General features: G+C 49.2%; 2 protein-coding genes across 7 annotated transcripts in view; one reads left to right on the forward strand and one right to left on the reverse strand.

The window, feature by feature from the left end:
- LOC128904425 (TRPM8 channel-associated factor 2-like) overlaps positions 1-465 on the reverse strand; it is a 46,267-nt gene extending 45,802 nt beyond the window's left edge. The window contains exon 1 of one of the 2 annotated variants that reach the window (XM_054188747.1): positions 328-465. The gene's annotated coding sequence lies outside the window, so the exon portion shown is untranslated. The remainder of the gene's footprint in view (positions 1-327) is intronic. The other variant, XM_054188745.1, reaches the window with a different exon arrangement.
- ITFG2 (integrin alpha FG-GAP repeat containing 2) overlaps positions 92-14,210 on the forward strand; it is a 32,039-nt gene continuing 17,920 nt past the window's right edge. For 2 of the 5 annotated variants that reach the window (XR_008464499.1, XR_008464498.1), the window contains exons 1-12: positions 94-511; positions 2,109-2,204; positions 2,643-2,684; positions 3,539-3,710; positions 4,026-4,165; positions 4,588-4,736; positions 5,413-5,507; positions 7,997-8,050; positions 9,711-9,802; positions 10,340-10,457; positions 11,045-11,218; positions 11,380-11,973. Coding sequence is in view for 3 of the 5 variants with exons in the window: in XM_054188748.1 (XP_054044723.1) it covers positions 416-511; positions 2,109-2,204; positions 2,643-2,684; positions 3,539-3,710; positions 4,026-4,165; positions 4,588-4,736; positions 5,413-5,507; positions 7,997-8,050; positions 9,711-9,802; positions 10,340-10,457; positions 11,045-11,218; positions 11,380-11,531 (1,380 nt within the window). In the remaining 2 variants the exon portion in view is untranslated. Of the gene's footprint in view, positions 512-2,108; positions 2,205-2,642; positions 2,685-3,538; positions 3,711-4,025; positions 4,166-4,587; positions 4,737-5,412; positions 5,508-7,996; positions 8,051-9,710; positions 9,803-10,339; positions 10,458-11,044; positions 11,219-11,379; positions 12,950-14,210 lie in introns of those variants that run through there. The other 3 variants (XM_054188748.1, XM_054188749.1, XM_054188750.1) reach the window with 3 other exon arrangements.

A 14,210-nucleotide genomic window follows, 5' to 3' on the forward strand; every position in this document is an offset into this window, starting at 1 on the left:
GGCGGAGCGCCGGCACTGCGGCGCCGCCCGACACCGGATAACGGGGACGACCGCCGGGCACTCGCTCAGCCGGAGGGGGGCGCGGCACGCCGCGGGGGCGGCAGGGCGGGCGCGGGCCCGGCTGCCCGGAGAGCAACGGCAAAGGCGGAGCGCGAGGCGGGGTTCGCCCTTCCCCTGGCCCCGCGGGGCCGGGCTCCGGGGCGCTTCCGCGCGGAACGGCGGGAAACCGGGGGCGGGGGAAGGGCCGCGCCGAGGGGGAGCTGACCGGAGCGCCCCGCCCCGACGTGATCCCGTCCCTGCGCCTGCGCGCCCCGACCGCGTTTGTACCTGCGGAGCCACCGTCGCTCCCCGGCGTCCCAGCCTGGCGGCCGGCCCGGCAGCCGGCGGCGGGAGCTCCGCCTCTGCGGGCGGCGGGATGCGGTCCGTCAGCTACGTGCAGTGCGTGGCGCTCGACTTCGGCGGCAGTCTCTTTCCGCACGCCATCTGCCTGGGGGACGCCGACAACGACGCGGTACGGAGGCCGGGGGTGGCTGCTGCGGGCCCGGGCGGGCGGCGCGGGGCCAGGGCGGGGCGGGGTGGGGCGAGGCGAGCTCCGCCCTCGCGTGGTGGCGGCGCCTCCGGGGCAGGGGCAGGGGGAGGCGGAGGCGCGGGCCCGGTTTGGGCGGGCAGCTGGAGGGAGTCCAACAGCGGGCCGTCGCGCTGCGCGGGGCGAAGGAGCCGGGCTTGGCCGGCCTGGGGAGCACCCCGGGGCTGCCCGTAGCCGCTGTCGGAGGTCAGCAGCGGCAGGGCAATGGGCGACAGTCGCAGGTTGTAGCGAAGGAAGCTAAAATGGAGCTGGGGTCAGCACCGAGAGGATGGCGCGGTGCCAGAGCAGGCTCCTGGAGGAGGTGATGGGGCTCCCACCCTTGCGGGACTGGGAGCTTGGCGGGCGCTTGAGCAAGGTCAGAGGCGCGAGGGCCAGAGGATGGGTTGCGTGGCCCCCAGACGTCCCTTGGGAACTGAACGCTTTAGTGGTCCTGGGCTGCAGCTGGTCGGTGCTTCCATCACCATTAGATGCGCTAAGCACCCCTGGCACGGGCCCTGGATGATGTATAGGTACTATAAAGGTTAACTTTTGGTCCCAAAGAGAGCGAGCCAGTCTCCTGCCACACTGGTGGGGATGTAGCGCTGTGGGGAAACGCCTTGCTTGGGCACAGTGGATCAGAAACAAGGTAGAGAGCCGCATTTTAATGTCTCTTCATCTCTACAATGGGTGGATGTGCATCGGGAACGTTGCTGTCAGCCCCACAAATGGCCGTTTCTGATGGTCCGATTTGTCTGTAACTAGGAAGAGGTTAGCTTAACAAGGTATAGGTAAACTGCCCCTTCTCCTCAACAGTCAAATTTTATTACAGCCCTATCCTGAAAAATGTCGTGGCTAGCAGTACAGTGGATGATAAAACGCATTTTCTCATAAGACGTTGTGTTATGTGGGGTAACCTGTGCAGGGAGTTATGAAACACACACAATTTAAATACACAGAAGCGTGATGCAGAAGATGGGACAGTAGGAGTAGGCTCGCCAGGCAGTGTGGTTGGCGATTTTTAGCAATCGTCTTTAAAGAAATAATCACCGTTTTGAAAGACTTTTACCCCTTTATCAGCGAGATTGAGCATCCTGCGTAAATCTGTTATAAGTGTTCTTGCAGCCTCTTTCTGGATTGCCCATTGCCATCAGCTTCCTCGGGTGACTCAAGAAATGTGAAGTTGATCTAGATTGAAGGATGGCTGATGGGGTGGTGGTGATGATGATGATCAGCAGAGCAGGACGTTAAAACAGTCAGTGACAAAACCCTGAAACGACGGCTAGAGAAGTGGTGGATAATAGGATGTTGCTCTAAGGAGCCCCTCTCCAGCTCTTTTATCTGTGAGAGTAGAATTAAGTTGGTTTGTTTTGTTTTTTTTCCCCCTCTATTGATTTGAGGCTGTCTCTTTAACTCTTGTCTTGCTTTGCTGCTTCTTTCCACAGAGTGATTTTTAGATATGAACTCTGTAATTATGGCTGTGTGGGAATAAATACTGTTACTGCAATTGTGAATTTCTTCTTATTAAGCCAATTCTCTTCTACAGCTGAATGAGCTAGTGGTGGGAGACACCAATGGGAAGCTCTGTGTTTACAAGAACGATGACAGCAAACCGTGGGCTGTGCGATCTTGCCAAGGAATGGTCAGTTCTTGACAAAATTTTTAAATGCTTAGGCCTTTAGGTGTATGTGCAGCCAGCTGTCCTTGACCACTGCCTAGGAATACGTAGGCCAGAGGGGAATGGCAGCCAGAACTGCTTATGATGCCCTTTATGTAGTTATGCAAGACCCTGCTTTTGCCCACAGCTAGTCCCATGGGCAAGAAGTGATGAGCAAAGTACTGAACAAACACAGGAACTGGGCCTTTGTCCCACCTTGACCCTGCTTATGTGCATTGTGGATTTTGCCCCAGGGCTCTGGGCAATTGTATGACAGATGTGTTTCTGTCTCTACTCTCTTTGTCCTTGAAAAGGCTGTTTAGAGTTCAAGAGATGGTTTATGAGAGAGGAGGGGGTAGGCTTATCCCAGAGTGCTGTCTTGTGTTGCCTTCTCTCACGTATGGCCCTTCTTTTCTTTTGCAGCTCACATGTGTTGGCGTGGGAGATGTATGCAATAAAGGAAAGGTGAGAGCAGCCAAACTCTTCCCAGCTGTGTCTGTAGGGCACGTGGGAGGTGCTTATGAGATTAGGGTCATGTTATATCCTGAGAGTGGAGGAGGACAGGTAGCAGATGCTTTCTCTCCAGGATCTGCCCTTGCTCATAGAATTTTAGCACTGTTGTTTTAAAACTGTTCTTCTGTTTACATGTAACCTGTATCTGTGGGCCATATGCAGGTTTTAGTGAGCAAGGAAACCCGTCCTGTCTTCAGAAAGCACTATTGATTTGCACGTTCCCCTCTGTGAGTGTCACAGGGCTTTGGTGGTTTGAGGGTTACTCCTTTTCCTCCATGGCTTTTACCCTGCTCTGTGCTATTCCCTGCTGTGGGCCATGGCCCTTCTGCCACTTGGCTGTGTAGCATTTAAGGCCATCTAATCAAGACTGAGCCACAGAATAGTCCAGGCTCCCAAGCAAATTCCACTGGGTCTAATATGACTTGTTTTGCTGGATTGCTATTTCTGGGGGTTAAACCAGGTTAACTGAGTCCAAAAGTCCCTGTTTAGGCAACTTGCCTAAAATACTGTAGCTATGTGTGCTCCAGTGAGGAGCAGAGCTGAAGTGAGCATTGAGGAAGCCACACGTTGTTTGGGGATTGCATGCACGCATCAACTTGATATTCTCGTCTGACAAGGATGAACAAGAAGTTTGGACCCTGTAGTACCTGAGTAGTTTGTATGCTGGCCAAAAATCTTCTCCTGTTCCCTCTGTAGCTGTCTGATCTTGATGGATCTACCCTCATATCTTCCCTCACCCTGCTGTGGGACAGCTTCTGCAGTTTCTAAAATAGAAAAAATCAAATGTTTTTTCTCTTCCCTCTTAGACTCTCGTAGTGGCAGTGAGTGCAGAAGGCTGGTTTCATCTTTTTGACCTGACTTCTCCAAAACACCCAGATGCTTCAGGCCACCATGAGTCGGCAGCAGCAGAAGAGCAGAAGCCAGTGTTCAAACAGCACATTCCTGCCAACACCAAAGTCATGCTGATCAGTGACATTGGTGAGCCGGGAAGCTGGTGTGTGGGAGTGCAGGGTGAGGGAGTTTGTGGGTATGAGGTGGTGGAGGAGAGACAGAAAGTGCGTGGGACTCACTATCTTGCTTAAACAGGTGCTCTAACAAGCAAACCACAGCGAAGTCATGGAGGAGAGAAGCAAGAACTTCAGGAATTTTCCTGAAGTGCAAGTTCTCATTACAGGATTGGGATCCTCAGGGATGCTACCTGATGGAAACCAGGGGATGGGTTTTCTGCATGCTGGAGGTATTGGGGCTGTGAAAGCCTGAGAGAGCCCATCTATCTCCTTGTATTCCCTGCAGATGGAGATGGGAAGTGTGAGTTGGTGGTGGGTTACACTGACAGGGTGGTACGTGCCTTTCGCTGGGAGGACTTGTCGGAGAATCCAGACCATGTTTCTGGACAGTTGCTCCTGTTGAAGAAATGGCTGCTAGAAGGTCAGGTAAGGAAACAAGGTGTTCAGAGCAGAAGTTGCCATAACAGTCTTCAAGAGGTGGTTCTCCCAGGGGAAGATGCACAAAGTCTCAGTCCTGTGAAAAAAGCAGTTGTTATGTTGATGGCTTGAAAGGAGATTTGCCAGTGGTTGTTCTACAGAGCAGCTGCTGGGTTGGTCTGGGAAACAGTCAGTTGCTCTCACCCAACCAGAGAGAGTTAGTGGAAAATACTAGTGTGTTCTTAAGTGGCTTTTGGTAGGGAGACATAACCTTTTACTGCAACTTGGACGTTTTGCTTCTAGCTGAATTTGTTCAGCTCTATGAGAAGATCTGCCATATTTTAAGTTCAGGTACAAGGGGTGCAGTGAACCCTTCTGAGGTGTTTAAAGTTCTCGGTCTGACCGTCCACGTTTTTTCTCTGCCGATACAGGTGGACAGCCTGTCTGTGAACCCAGGTCCTGATGGCTCTCCGGAGTTGATGGTGTCTCAGCCAGGCTGCGGTTATGCCATTCTGCTGTGCACCTGGGACACTGAGCAGCAGGCCACGACAGAGGGAAGAGACAGCTCTGCCCCAAGCAGGTGAAGAGCATTACTCCACGAGATAGATGAGGAGATTCCGCTGTAGATGCCGTCGCAAGGGGGCACCACCACACCGCCTTTCTGAGGGGGGAGGGAGGGAGTTGTTTTCATTTGTCCTTGCTTCAGTAACCACCTGTTGGGAGTTCATGACTTAAGCCCACCTGCATCCAAGCTTTCATGAACACTCTTCATACCTCTATCATGAAGATGAATACTGCTTTCATTGTGTCCTGCTCTGTTCTCCTTGGGTTGGGCAAGGAAAGTGGCAAAACCAGCTCACAGAGGGGGGCAGTACTGGAGGCTAAGGCAGGGAAATGGGTGACCTAGATCTCCAGGGAAAGAGGAGTAGGCAATCTGGTGACCTATCTAATTGTGGGAAGGGTAGCAACTGAAAGGTTGGGCCTTAGTTCTTTACGGTTTTCTGATGCGTCAAATCGTTCTGGTTTTTCTTTAGTTGTTTTGGTTTTTTTTTTAAATATTAGTGAATTCCTTTCATATCTGAGGTGGCATGCATTCTTTGCCTTGGTCTTTACCGTTAAAGGGCTAACCGATGCATGAACTCTATCAGTCTCTGGATTTGCAGAGCTTTGGAGTACACTGCTCTCGAGATCGTTCTGGCACAGTCCCAGGCATGGTTCTCTAACCTTTCCCTGATGTCTGTCTCTGTTTTCCCTAGCGAGGCACCTATTAGAGATGTTATTCTACACCAAACATCTGGACGGATTCACAACAAGAATGTTTCTACTCATCTAATTGGCAGCATTGGCCGAGGTGAGAGATTAGGAGCTTGAGGTCTCTGGCTCAACAGTGGCCCCTAATAGTTTTTCAATACATCAGTCCAGCGTGAAATCAGATTTCCCATGGTTGAAAAATAACAGTGGGAGGCAGCTGCAAGAACAGAGGGAACTCAGCTTCTGTTAGCCAGCTCCCAAAGAAAAGACAGCTGGAAATTTGCATTTGAACTTTTTATAGCCTTTGTCCTTCCCTAGGTAGCCCTTACTCTTCATCTAGGACAACAGTTTCTCTGCAGCCTCCAGTGGCCTGCATTTAGTCAACCTGAATGGCTGACATGCCTTGCTCCTACAAATATCCTTGATCTCTGCTTTTGCATGGCTGCAGCTTATGCTCTCTTCTTATTCCCTAGATGCATATATTCCTTTCCACAGCCTCATCTTTATTCTTGTTTTTGTGCTTTTCAGCATTCGGTTCCTGATACCTGGCAGCTATATCCTTCCCTTCCTTCACCTATGCAGTCCCAACCCTTCCAGAGCTGCTTCCGTATTTCGTTTATATCACTGTCCTCTGTCTTCTTCTAAGGTATTCTGTTCAGATGTTGTGTCCAGAGTTTTCTCACACACTGACACTGCTTCCCTTGTCTAACTGCTTTGTGCTCTGACCTCTGCCTGGTGCACCTGCTGATCCGTGTTTTGGTACCTGTGGAAAATAAGCAGCTTTCATTCCCTCTTGGAATGTGTGGGCATAATACAAGAAGGCAGAAAATTCTCAATGCAGATCACTTTTTCTAGTCCGTAGCTGTCTGGAATCCAGCTGCATTTGCTCCGTTCAAGTATTACCACCTGCAGTGCTGTCTGAGAATACTTTAGGCTGTACAATGTAGTTAGAGCTGTGGGAGAAGAGCAATCCACTGAAACCACTCCTCTTCCCCTTCCCCAGAGTGCCCTTTCTCCCCAGTTCCTAAGCTTGTAATGCTTTCAGCATCTTGGATGCTGCTGTGAGCAACGTGGCCAACAGAGCATGAAATCTAATATTTCACTGCATCACAAACCCTTGCATCTAATGAGAGGTGTCTGTGAAAAATGAAGGCACACAGAACAAGGGATGAAGAGAAGGTTGTGAAAAGCTCACTGATGCTGGACCATCAGTAATGAAACAGCTGAAGAGTGCTGTGCTGGCCAGTTTGTAAGGGGGACACAGCAGATCTTTTTGGATCAGAGCCTGTCTGGATGAATGTCAGCTAGGGGCAATAGAGCACTTGAGCAACTATTTACTTTAAGCTGATCTGCAGAAATAGGGTGGTCTGTGACCTAGGAGTGCGCAGGGTGTTGTAGCTTGGAGCTGTCTATGGACGGTGGAGGTAGGCTTGCAGTATTAGGTCATTCTGGTGAAACTGCCTATTTCTTTTCAGCTCTGGTGGCTTGTCCCTGACTGCCAGGTTTCCTGAGTTCCTGCAGACCTTAGGGAGCGAGTGGGTCTCTTCCATTGTCACTGAAAGGATTAAATGCAGCTGTAGTTGAGTACAGCTCCAGTCCTCCCCTGCCAAATGTGATATCACTTTCAAAACTTGTTTGTCTTTTCTGATTGGTAGCTAGGTAGAGAGTCTACTGAAGGGCTGAAGCAGCCTCGTGGTCAGGGGAGTCTCCTCTTCACATTTAAGTAGTCACATTTGTCAGTGCTTCTGTCCTGCACACAACTGTGCTATACAGGCTTTGGAGAGGATACTGCTTGCTGGAAGTTCACAACTGTATAAGCGTAGCCCAGGAAATCTACGCGCTCAGGGCTGAGTGCGTAGATGAGCATGAAGGCACTTGTCTAATTTGCTCATAAGGCAAGGGCTCTCTAAGCATCTGACCAGTGTTTGCTGGGAGAGGATCACAGCTTTTGTACAGTTTTGCTACAGTGAAAACACTATAGCTGGTAGTGTGATCTCCACAGACTCATTCAGGAGTTGCCATGGAGGTGCTTTTGTATTAACATGACTGACGCTTTGTCCTTCTGGCGGGACCTCTATTTTTTTACCCTGCGCCTTCCCAGAACAGCTGAAGGCCATGTTCCTATCCTTGAAAGAAACGGTGAGGGTACAGTTGTAATACTCTTGTTTGGCTTCAGCTGTTCTTCACTTTGTCCCTTGTGATGGTCCTGACTATGCTTGTGCATTTCTGGAGCATGGAGGGGATGTGATGCATGGAGTGGGCAGTCCACAAAAATCGGAACTGCCATGTGCGTGCAAGTGCATACATGGTACAGACTCCTAGGAACAGACAGCAGAGACAGACGTGCCTGCACATCAGTGCAAACCAAAGGTCTTGGGTTCTGAGATGCAGTGCCCTACAAATAAAAGCCAGTAAGAAGTATGATTGGTTGTAAGAATCTGCAGATATCTGCTAAGCCAAGTGTCAAGGTTGGGCAAAAAAGGAGGCAGGATGGATCAGCTCATTTTAGATCCTTTTTTTTTCAGGAGAGGGAGGGGATGATACTCATAAAACGGCATCAACTCCTGTAATTTTCTTCTGCACTTACAGGCTGCTCCAGTGAGAATAGTGGCTCGGGTCTCTTTGCCCTCTGTACTCTGGATGGTAAGTCCTACCACTGTCCTGGAAGAAAGGCCTGTAGGGCGACCAAGGCCTGTCACTGATTCAAAGGGAGGAAAAAAGTGCTTTTGGTTTTGAAAGAAGGGGGAGCCAGGCTTCAGAAATGCTTTCTGGGTCAGGCAAGAGACTTGACGCAGACTCCTTTTGCCGACATATGTTATATGAAGGCATGAAAGCTAAGACAGGAGCTAAGGTAAGAGTTGTCACTGTGAGCAAGTCCTCCATAAACTAGGTGTATCATAACATGCCTGTCTCTGAGGATATGATGAAACACATTGAAGCTGAGCCTGTGTTTCTATTCCTTACTCAATTGGGTCTGATATTGCGCAGGCTTGCTCTCTCCAGGAAATCTGGTATCTTTTCTATCTGTTACTAACAGCTGCCTTTCTCTCCCTTGCTACAGTCTATTCATCTGTGGCTTTCAAAGCATTTTACAAACGCTAATTACTTTCATGGCCTATGGGGGTAGAAGTATTAAAGCTGTGCTGAAGCAAGCGGCTGGGAAAACGAAGAGGCTAGGTCGTTGGCCCAAAGGAGATTGAGGTGGAGAAAGAGACTAGAACTTTCATCTGCTGACTCCTGAGTTGCCTGCTTACTCAACAGTCAGACAACTGAGATGCCTATTCAGCAAGTGCCGTTCATGTAGGCAGGAGCCTCTAAACCACAGCAGAGATGTGTCCTTGTACTTGAAGGGACTTGGGTTGTTTTGAAAAGCAGTAAAGGAAATGGATGCTGGAACTTGAGTATTGCTAGAGAGGAGCTGGCCTTACGCAGGCCTGGAGCCAGGTGGTTCTGCTGTGCCCCTGACCGAGAAGTGATAGGACAGGCTGCAATAGGACTAAATCTAATGAGCTGAATGCAGGGTTTCTGTCCAAAAACCAACAGTGTGGAGACGAGATGCTGTACATCTCTTTTCCCAGATGGGCAGCCTGGCCTGTTTGGGCCAGGTGTCCACCTGCCCAGTGATGTCCTGCTAGGGAGTTTCAGATTATTCTTTGGGCCTGAACCTCTGAAGCTTCTGCATCTGGTAAGGCTTCCTGCTTCACTGTATTTCGCTCAGCCTTACCGAGGCTGAAGGGCACTGTGAGGATAGATTCATGTTCCACTCCCTCATAGCCCTGCCCCTCCCGCCCCCAGTCCTATCACAGTATCTCTGTGTGATAGAAAAATGGTATGTGAGGTAAGCGTCCAATATGGTTGTAGCAGACAAGAGGCCATGCCCACGCTATTAGCCAGCCAGCTCTCAGCTGATACCCGTCAACATGCTGTCCTGAGATCGCACGATCTCTGGGACGTGGTGAGAAGCTTCTAGTTTACTCACTGTCTCGTGTGAGATCTATTGAGGTACTGCACTTTGGGACCTTGTTTTGGTCAGTTTTCTTCTGGTCTTAAAGCACAATCCAATTAGCAGGGCTGGCATTTTTCCTTTCTGTTTCCAGTTAGTGATGACGAGATAATGGACTGCTGTCCTTCCCAGAACTGAGACTCTGTTATCTATTATCAACTGCAGCCTGTACCCTGGGCCCAACCCTCTGCCTGCAGATCCTAAGTGTTGAAGGAGTGTACAGGGCCCGGTGTTAGCAAACATCTTGCTCCCTCATAATATTTTCAAGACAAACTTTATTTTTTTCATTTTTCCTTTCAGGGACACTGAAGCTCATGGAGGGAGCAGACAAACTGCTCTGGTCCGTGCAGGTTGATCACCAGCTGTTTGCTCTGGAAAAGCTGGATGTTACGGTGAGTGTCTGTGAATAGGGCTGAGAGGGATGAAGACAAAAAAACTCAACATGGCTTTGTGTATATGACTTTAGGAAGGGCAGAGGGAGTATGACTCAGCTGAAGAAGGTTGGGATTTTCTAAAGATGACACACAGAGTGCTCTGACTGTGCTGGTGCATTCTGCACTCATGTCAGTCTGTCCGCCTGCAAGAGGTTGAGCCGTGTCGGCCTGCTTGACCTAGTGAGCCCAGCACCCTGCTATGAACTTTTCATCCCCAAGCTGTTCTTTTATCTTATTGCAAAGTTGAATGCTTTTGCCCACTGCTAGTACCCCAGTTGTCTACAACCTCTTAATGATATGTAAGGATTACAATAGGGAGAGATGGTCTCCAAGCACAAAAAAACTGGACAAGTGTGAACTGTCTGGATGAGACATCCAAAAGTGACATCTTGTTCAGGCATTAGTGTTCTGTCTCTGAACAAGCAGGAAAGGTTCCTGAATGCCTCTGGGAATAGTTGATGTGCGTGCTAATATGCGATCTTATGGTTCCTGCAGGGCAATGGGCATGAGGAGGTGATTGCCTGTGCATGGGATGGTCAGACATACATCATCGACCACAATCGGACTGTTGCCAGATTTCAAGCAGATGAGAATGTCAGTGCGTTCTGTGCAGGTGGGAATCCTGACTCCAAAGCCAGCCCTAGCAGCGTTTCTCCCTCAAAGCTACTACTGCCTTCTGGGAGACACTGAATCTTTTGTCCATCTGCAGTGAGGAATAGTTTCCCTGTGTGTATACTGCAGAATGCCCAGCTAGTCTTACCTCTGGTGGCATCTGTGAAAAGTAGGGGCAAGAGGAGGTGCTGCTGACATTTGTCTGTGGTGGTTTGGGGTTTTTTGGGGGGAGTGCTACAGTGGTCTCTTGTCTTCTCCACTGCTTTGTTAATTTGTAGACTTCTAAGCTGTTATCAAGTGGAGATGAGGAGCCCCACAGAACCAGCCTAAGCCTTGGCTTTGCTCAGTCCCCTCTCTTCAGACCTGCAAGAAGCAGCTTGCAAATCCCCAAGCTCTGTGCATTAATAGTAGTTTAGAGACACATTCTTGGATTGTCTTAAAGGGACTTCATATACGCAAGTCTATATCTATGCCCCTCTCTCCAGGTGCTTGCTGCTAACAGCTTTTGTACTCATCATAAGAAGTTCCCTATTTGCTTTCTCTGTACTTTTGCAAGTAGTCAGATCTCCACACTTTTGGTTTCTGTAGGCCTCTATGCATGCAAAGGAGGAAGCAACAGCCCCTGCCTGGTTTATGTCAGCTTCAATCAGAAGATCTACATCTACTGGGACGTGCAGCTGGAGAGAATGGAGTCCACCAACCTGTTGAAAATCCTGGATTGTGACCCAGAGTTTGGAAGTCTCCTGCAGCAGCTGGGTGTGGGTGAGTGCAGAAAGGGTGATGGCTGTACAGGCAAAAAGAGATGATGTGCTGCTGGCAGGTGACGTGCTGGGAACTAGAGTTCCAGGTACTTCTTCAGGAAGAGGGGCTTTTATACTGCTTGTTGAGAATCCCTAACAACTGTCTTCCTCTCTTTTCTGTAGAAAGAAGCGACGTTTCTGCTGTCAAAGATCTGATTCACAAAACACTGTATTTTCCTGAAAAACAGCAGCAGCAGAGCAGCCCTTTGCAGTGTCAGGACCCTGCTGGAACAGACTCCCCTGCACACTACACTGTCATCCAGGATTCCTTATAACAAGTCACGTGAAGGTTGACACCTTTTGTATCGGCATAAATTCTTCTCCGACTGGAATCGGATGTCTCATGAAGATGAGACTGTTCTTCTCCCATCTCTCTCAAAGCTTCCAGACAGCAAACGATGTACAGGCCGGGTTCTGTGGAGGGATGTGCTTGGCTGTAGACTTGAGTGAAGGTGGTGGGTTGATTTGCTTTTAGCTGAGGAAGCTACCAGAACAGCAAGAGTCCAGGGTCCTGCTCATTTGCCTTCCATTGACAGTTTCCGTGTTCTCTGCTAGCTAAAACGTTTTATGGGTGACTGTGAAGGAGCACTGAGGACATAGATGGAGAAAATAGCTGAGCTCAGTCTCTGTTTTGGCCTATTCTTACAACTGGTCTAGTGATTACTTCTGAGTTCTTAGCAGGATCCCAGTGCAGGAACTGCAGATGGAGGAACTGAGGTAAGGGCCTTCTCTCCCATTTAAGTGTGTTTTGAAGGTAGACTTTTGTTTGCCTTTGCTCTGCTGCTGCTCTTCTACCAAGCAGTTTCTCACAAACCACCTGCTGTTCTGAGGAGCTGGAGACATGTGTGAGAAGAACCATAACTGGTACTAATAAGGTGTTGAGAGGTAACAGCTCCAGCGAACCCCATTGTACTCGAGAGCATTGCTTGTCTCCGTCCTCTTGGGCAGGGTGATCCCAGGGATGGCTGTGACTTATCAAAGAAAGCAGCTGTGAACTGGGCAATAAGAGGAATCTGTCTTAACCATGGATCTGTAGTGCTGTGAGAGCTTGGCCATTCCACAATAAGCAGTGGGAATGCAACACTTCCCTCTTGCCCTGCTATTTTGAGTCCTGCACGACTGAAAAAGGTGGACTGGAGGTAATGTTCCACTTGCTGGTATGCAAAGTCTGGAAAAGGCTATTGCTCTCCCAGGCTGCTTACATGGAAAGGCCCAGGCAGGAACCTTTCCACATGCTGCTGATGTTCTGCTTTTCCTCATCTCAGCTTGCCCATTACTTAACTCAGCTTATTAGGATAGGAGCAGCAGGCTCACCTGCCGTTTTGCGTCTATTATCTTCTCTCAGTTGTGTGATGTTTTATTGGACATGCGTAATGGATGGAGCTGTCCCTTCATCCTTACGGCAGCCTGAGTTGTAGCAAATATAATTTAGTGATCTCTTTTTAGCCAATGGTAACGCTTAAAGATCCTGCAGGCTGTTGAAAACCTGCTGTTACACACTCTGCAAAACATCCAAGGGCAGCCCTTACTGGGAGAAGGAACTTTGTATAGAAGAAAGGAGCATCTTGCCCTTGGATCAAAAGGACTCTTGTTGAAGTAGACCTATGTGGTAGGAGGGCAGGATCTTCACATAAACAGCCCTCGCTTTTCTTTGCAATTTCCATCCATAGGTTAATATAAGCTTTATAGAGGACAGTTTCTGTCCTCTGTGTTTGATAGCTGTGAAAGTTGACACATGGAGCAGTGAAATGGTATGACCTGTTCTGTACCAGCTAGCTTGCTTCTCAGACCACTTTAATAACCTCACTGAGAAGCATTTTTAAGTGTTCCTCTGTCATATTAAGTGCTTGTGTACAACTGGACCCTTCAGGCAAGAGCTCTCAAGTCATATTAGTGCTTTACTAACAGTGGTGTTCAGAGCAGCAGGGCTTGAGTTTGTCGTTGTGGAGAGCTGACAGTACCATCGACTGATGGGCTAAAGCAAGGAGTTGTCTTGAAGCTTGTCAGCTTTGGCCTGTAACCTCAAGAAATCGTCAGCTCTCAATGATGCTGAGGTGTACAGCCACCCATCCCAGTGGGAAATCACCACTGCTTCTGGTAAATTGGTCAGTGTGACCGCTTGGGCTCTCAGGAGTCTCATAGTCCTTTCTTAATGAGGATGAGTCTTGTTGAGGCTGTTAACTAGATCACAGTATATTGTTTCTTGCTACTTCCAGGTTTCTGTTTGCCAAAATCTAAAGCTGCTCTTTACAATCACCAAAACAAGTAAGGATGCTCCCTTCTCTCCCTTGAGGTGAAGCAGTAGCTACTCTTACCTCCTCCCCTTGGGGCCCAGCTGAGTTGGGGAGACGCAGATGTCCCTACAGGTGAAGTGAACAGTTTGGTTTCGCTTTATTCTGAGATATTTTCCGCCTAGCCCTGTTGATTTTTAATCCTGCACTTAAAAATTGGTGGAACTGACACGAAGAGGGACCACAGTGGAGGAGGACTCTGCAGAGCAGTTTCCAGAAGCGTACAACAGAAATAGCATTGTAGTGATGTCCCTGAAGAGGCCTGTGTCTTGGCGTATGCTGTTCTTCCATCCTGAACACAGACTGCTGTTCTTTCTCTACTTAAGGTTGTGTATTTTCTTGTCCTGTGCCCCCCCCCACCCCCACTTAATTCTGTGGCTTCTGTCTCACCCCCCCAGGGACAGAAACAGGATGGTAACAAGCAACAGAAAATAGTAATGCCTGAGGTTTTCAGTCATGGCTCACACAACCTGCCATGTGTACTGCTGCACAGATGATGGGCTCTTCTGTTGTGTGTGCTTTGACAAGAACAGATGGACTCCTACCACAACTTGTGCCTGCCATGGCTCCACTCAACATTGTTTGGCTTTGGTTTGGCTTCTGCACAGAAGTAATCTCTCTTTTGATCCTCTGCTGGATCCCCAGAGGTTTCTGCAGCAGTTG

Source organism: Rissa tridactyla, chromosome 1 (assembly GCF_028500815.1).
Source record: "Rissa tridactyla isolate bRisTri1 chromosome 1, bRisTri1.patW.cur.20221130, whole genome shotgun sequence".
In the NCBI taxonomy this organism is placed as follows: Eukaryota; Metazoa; Chordata; class Aves; order Charadriiformes; family Laridae; genus Rissa; species Rissa tridactyla.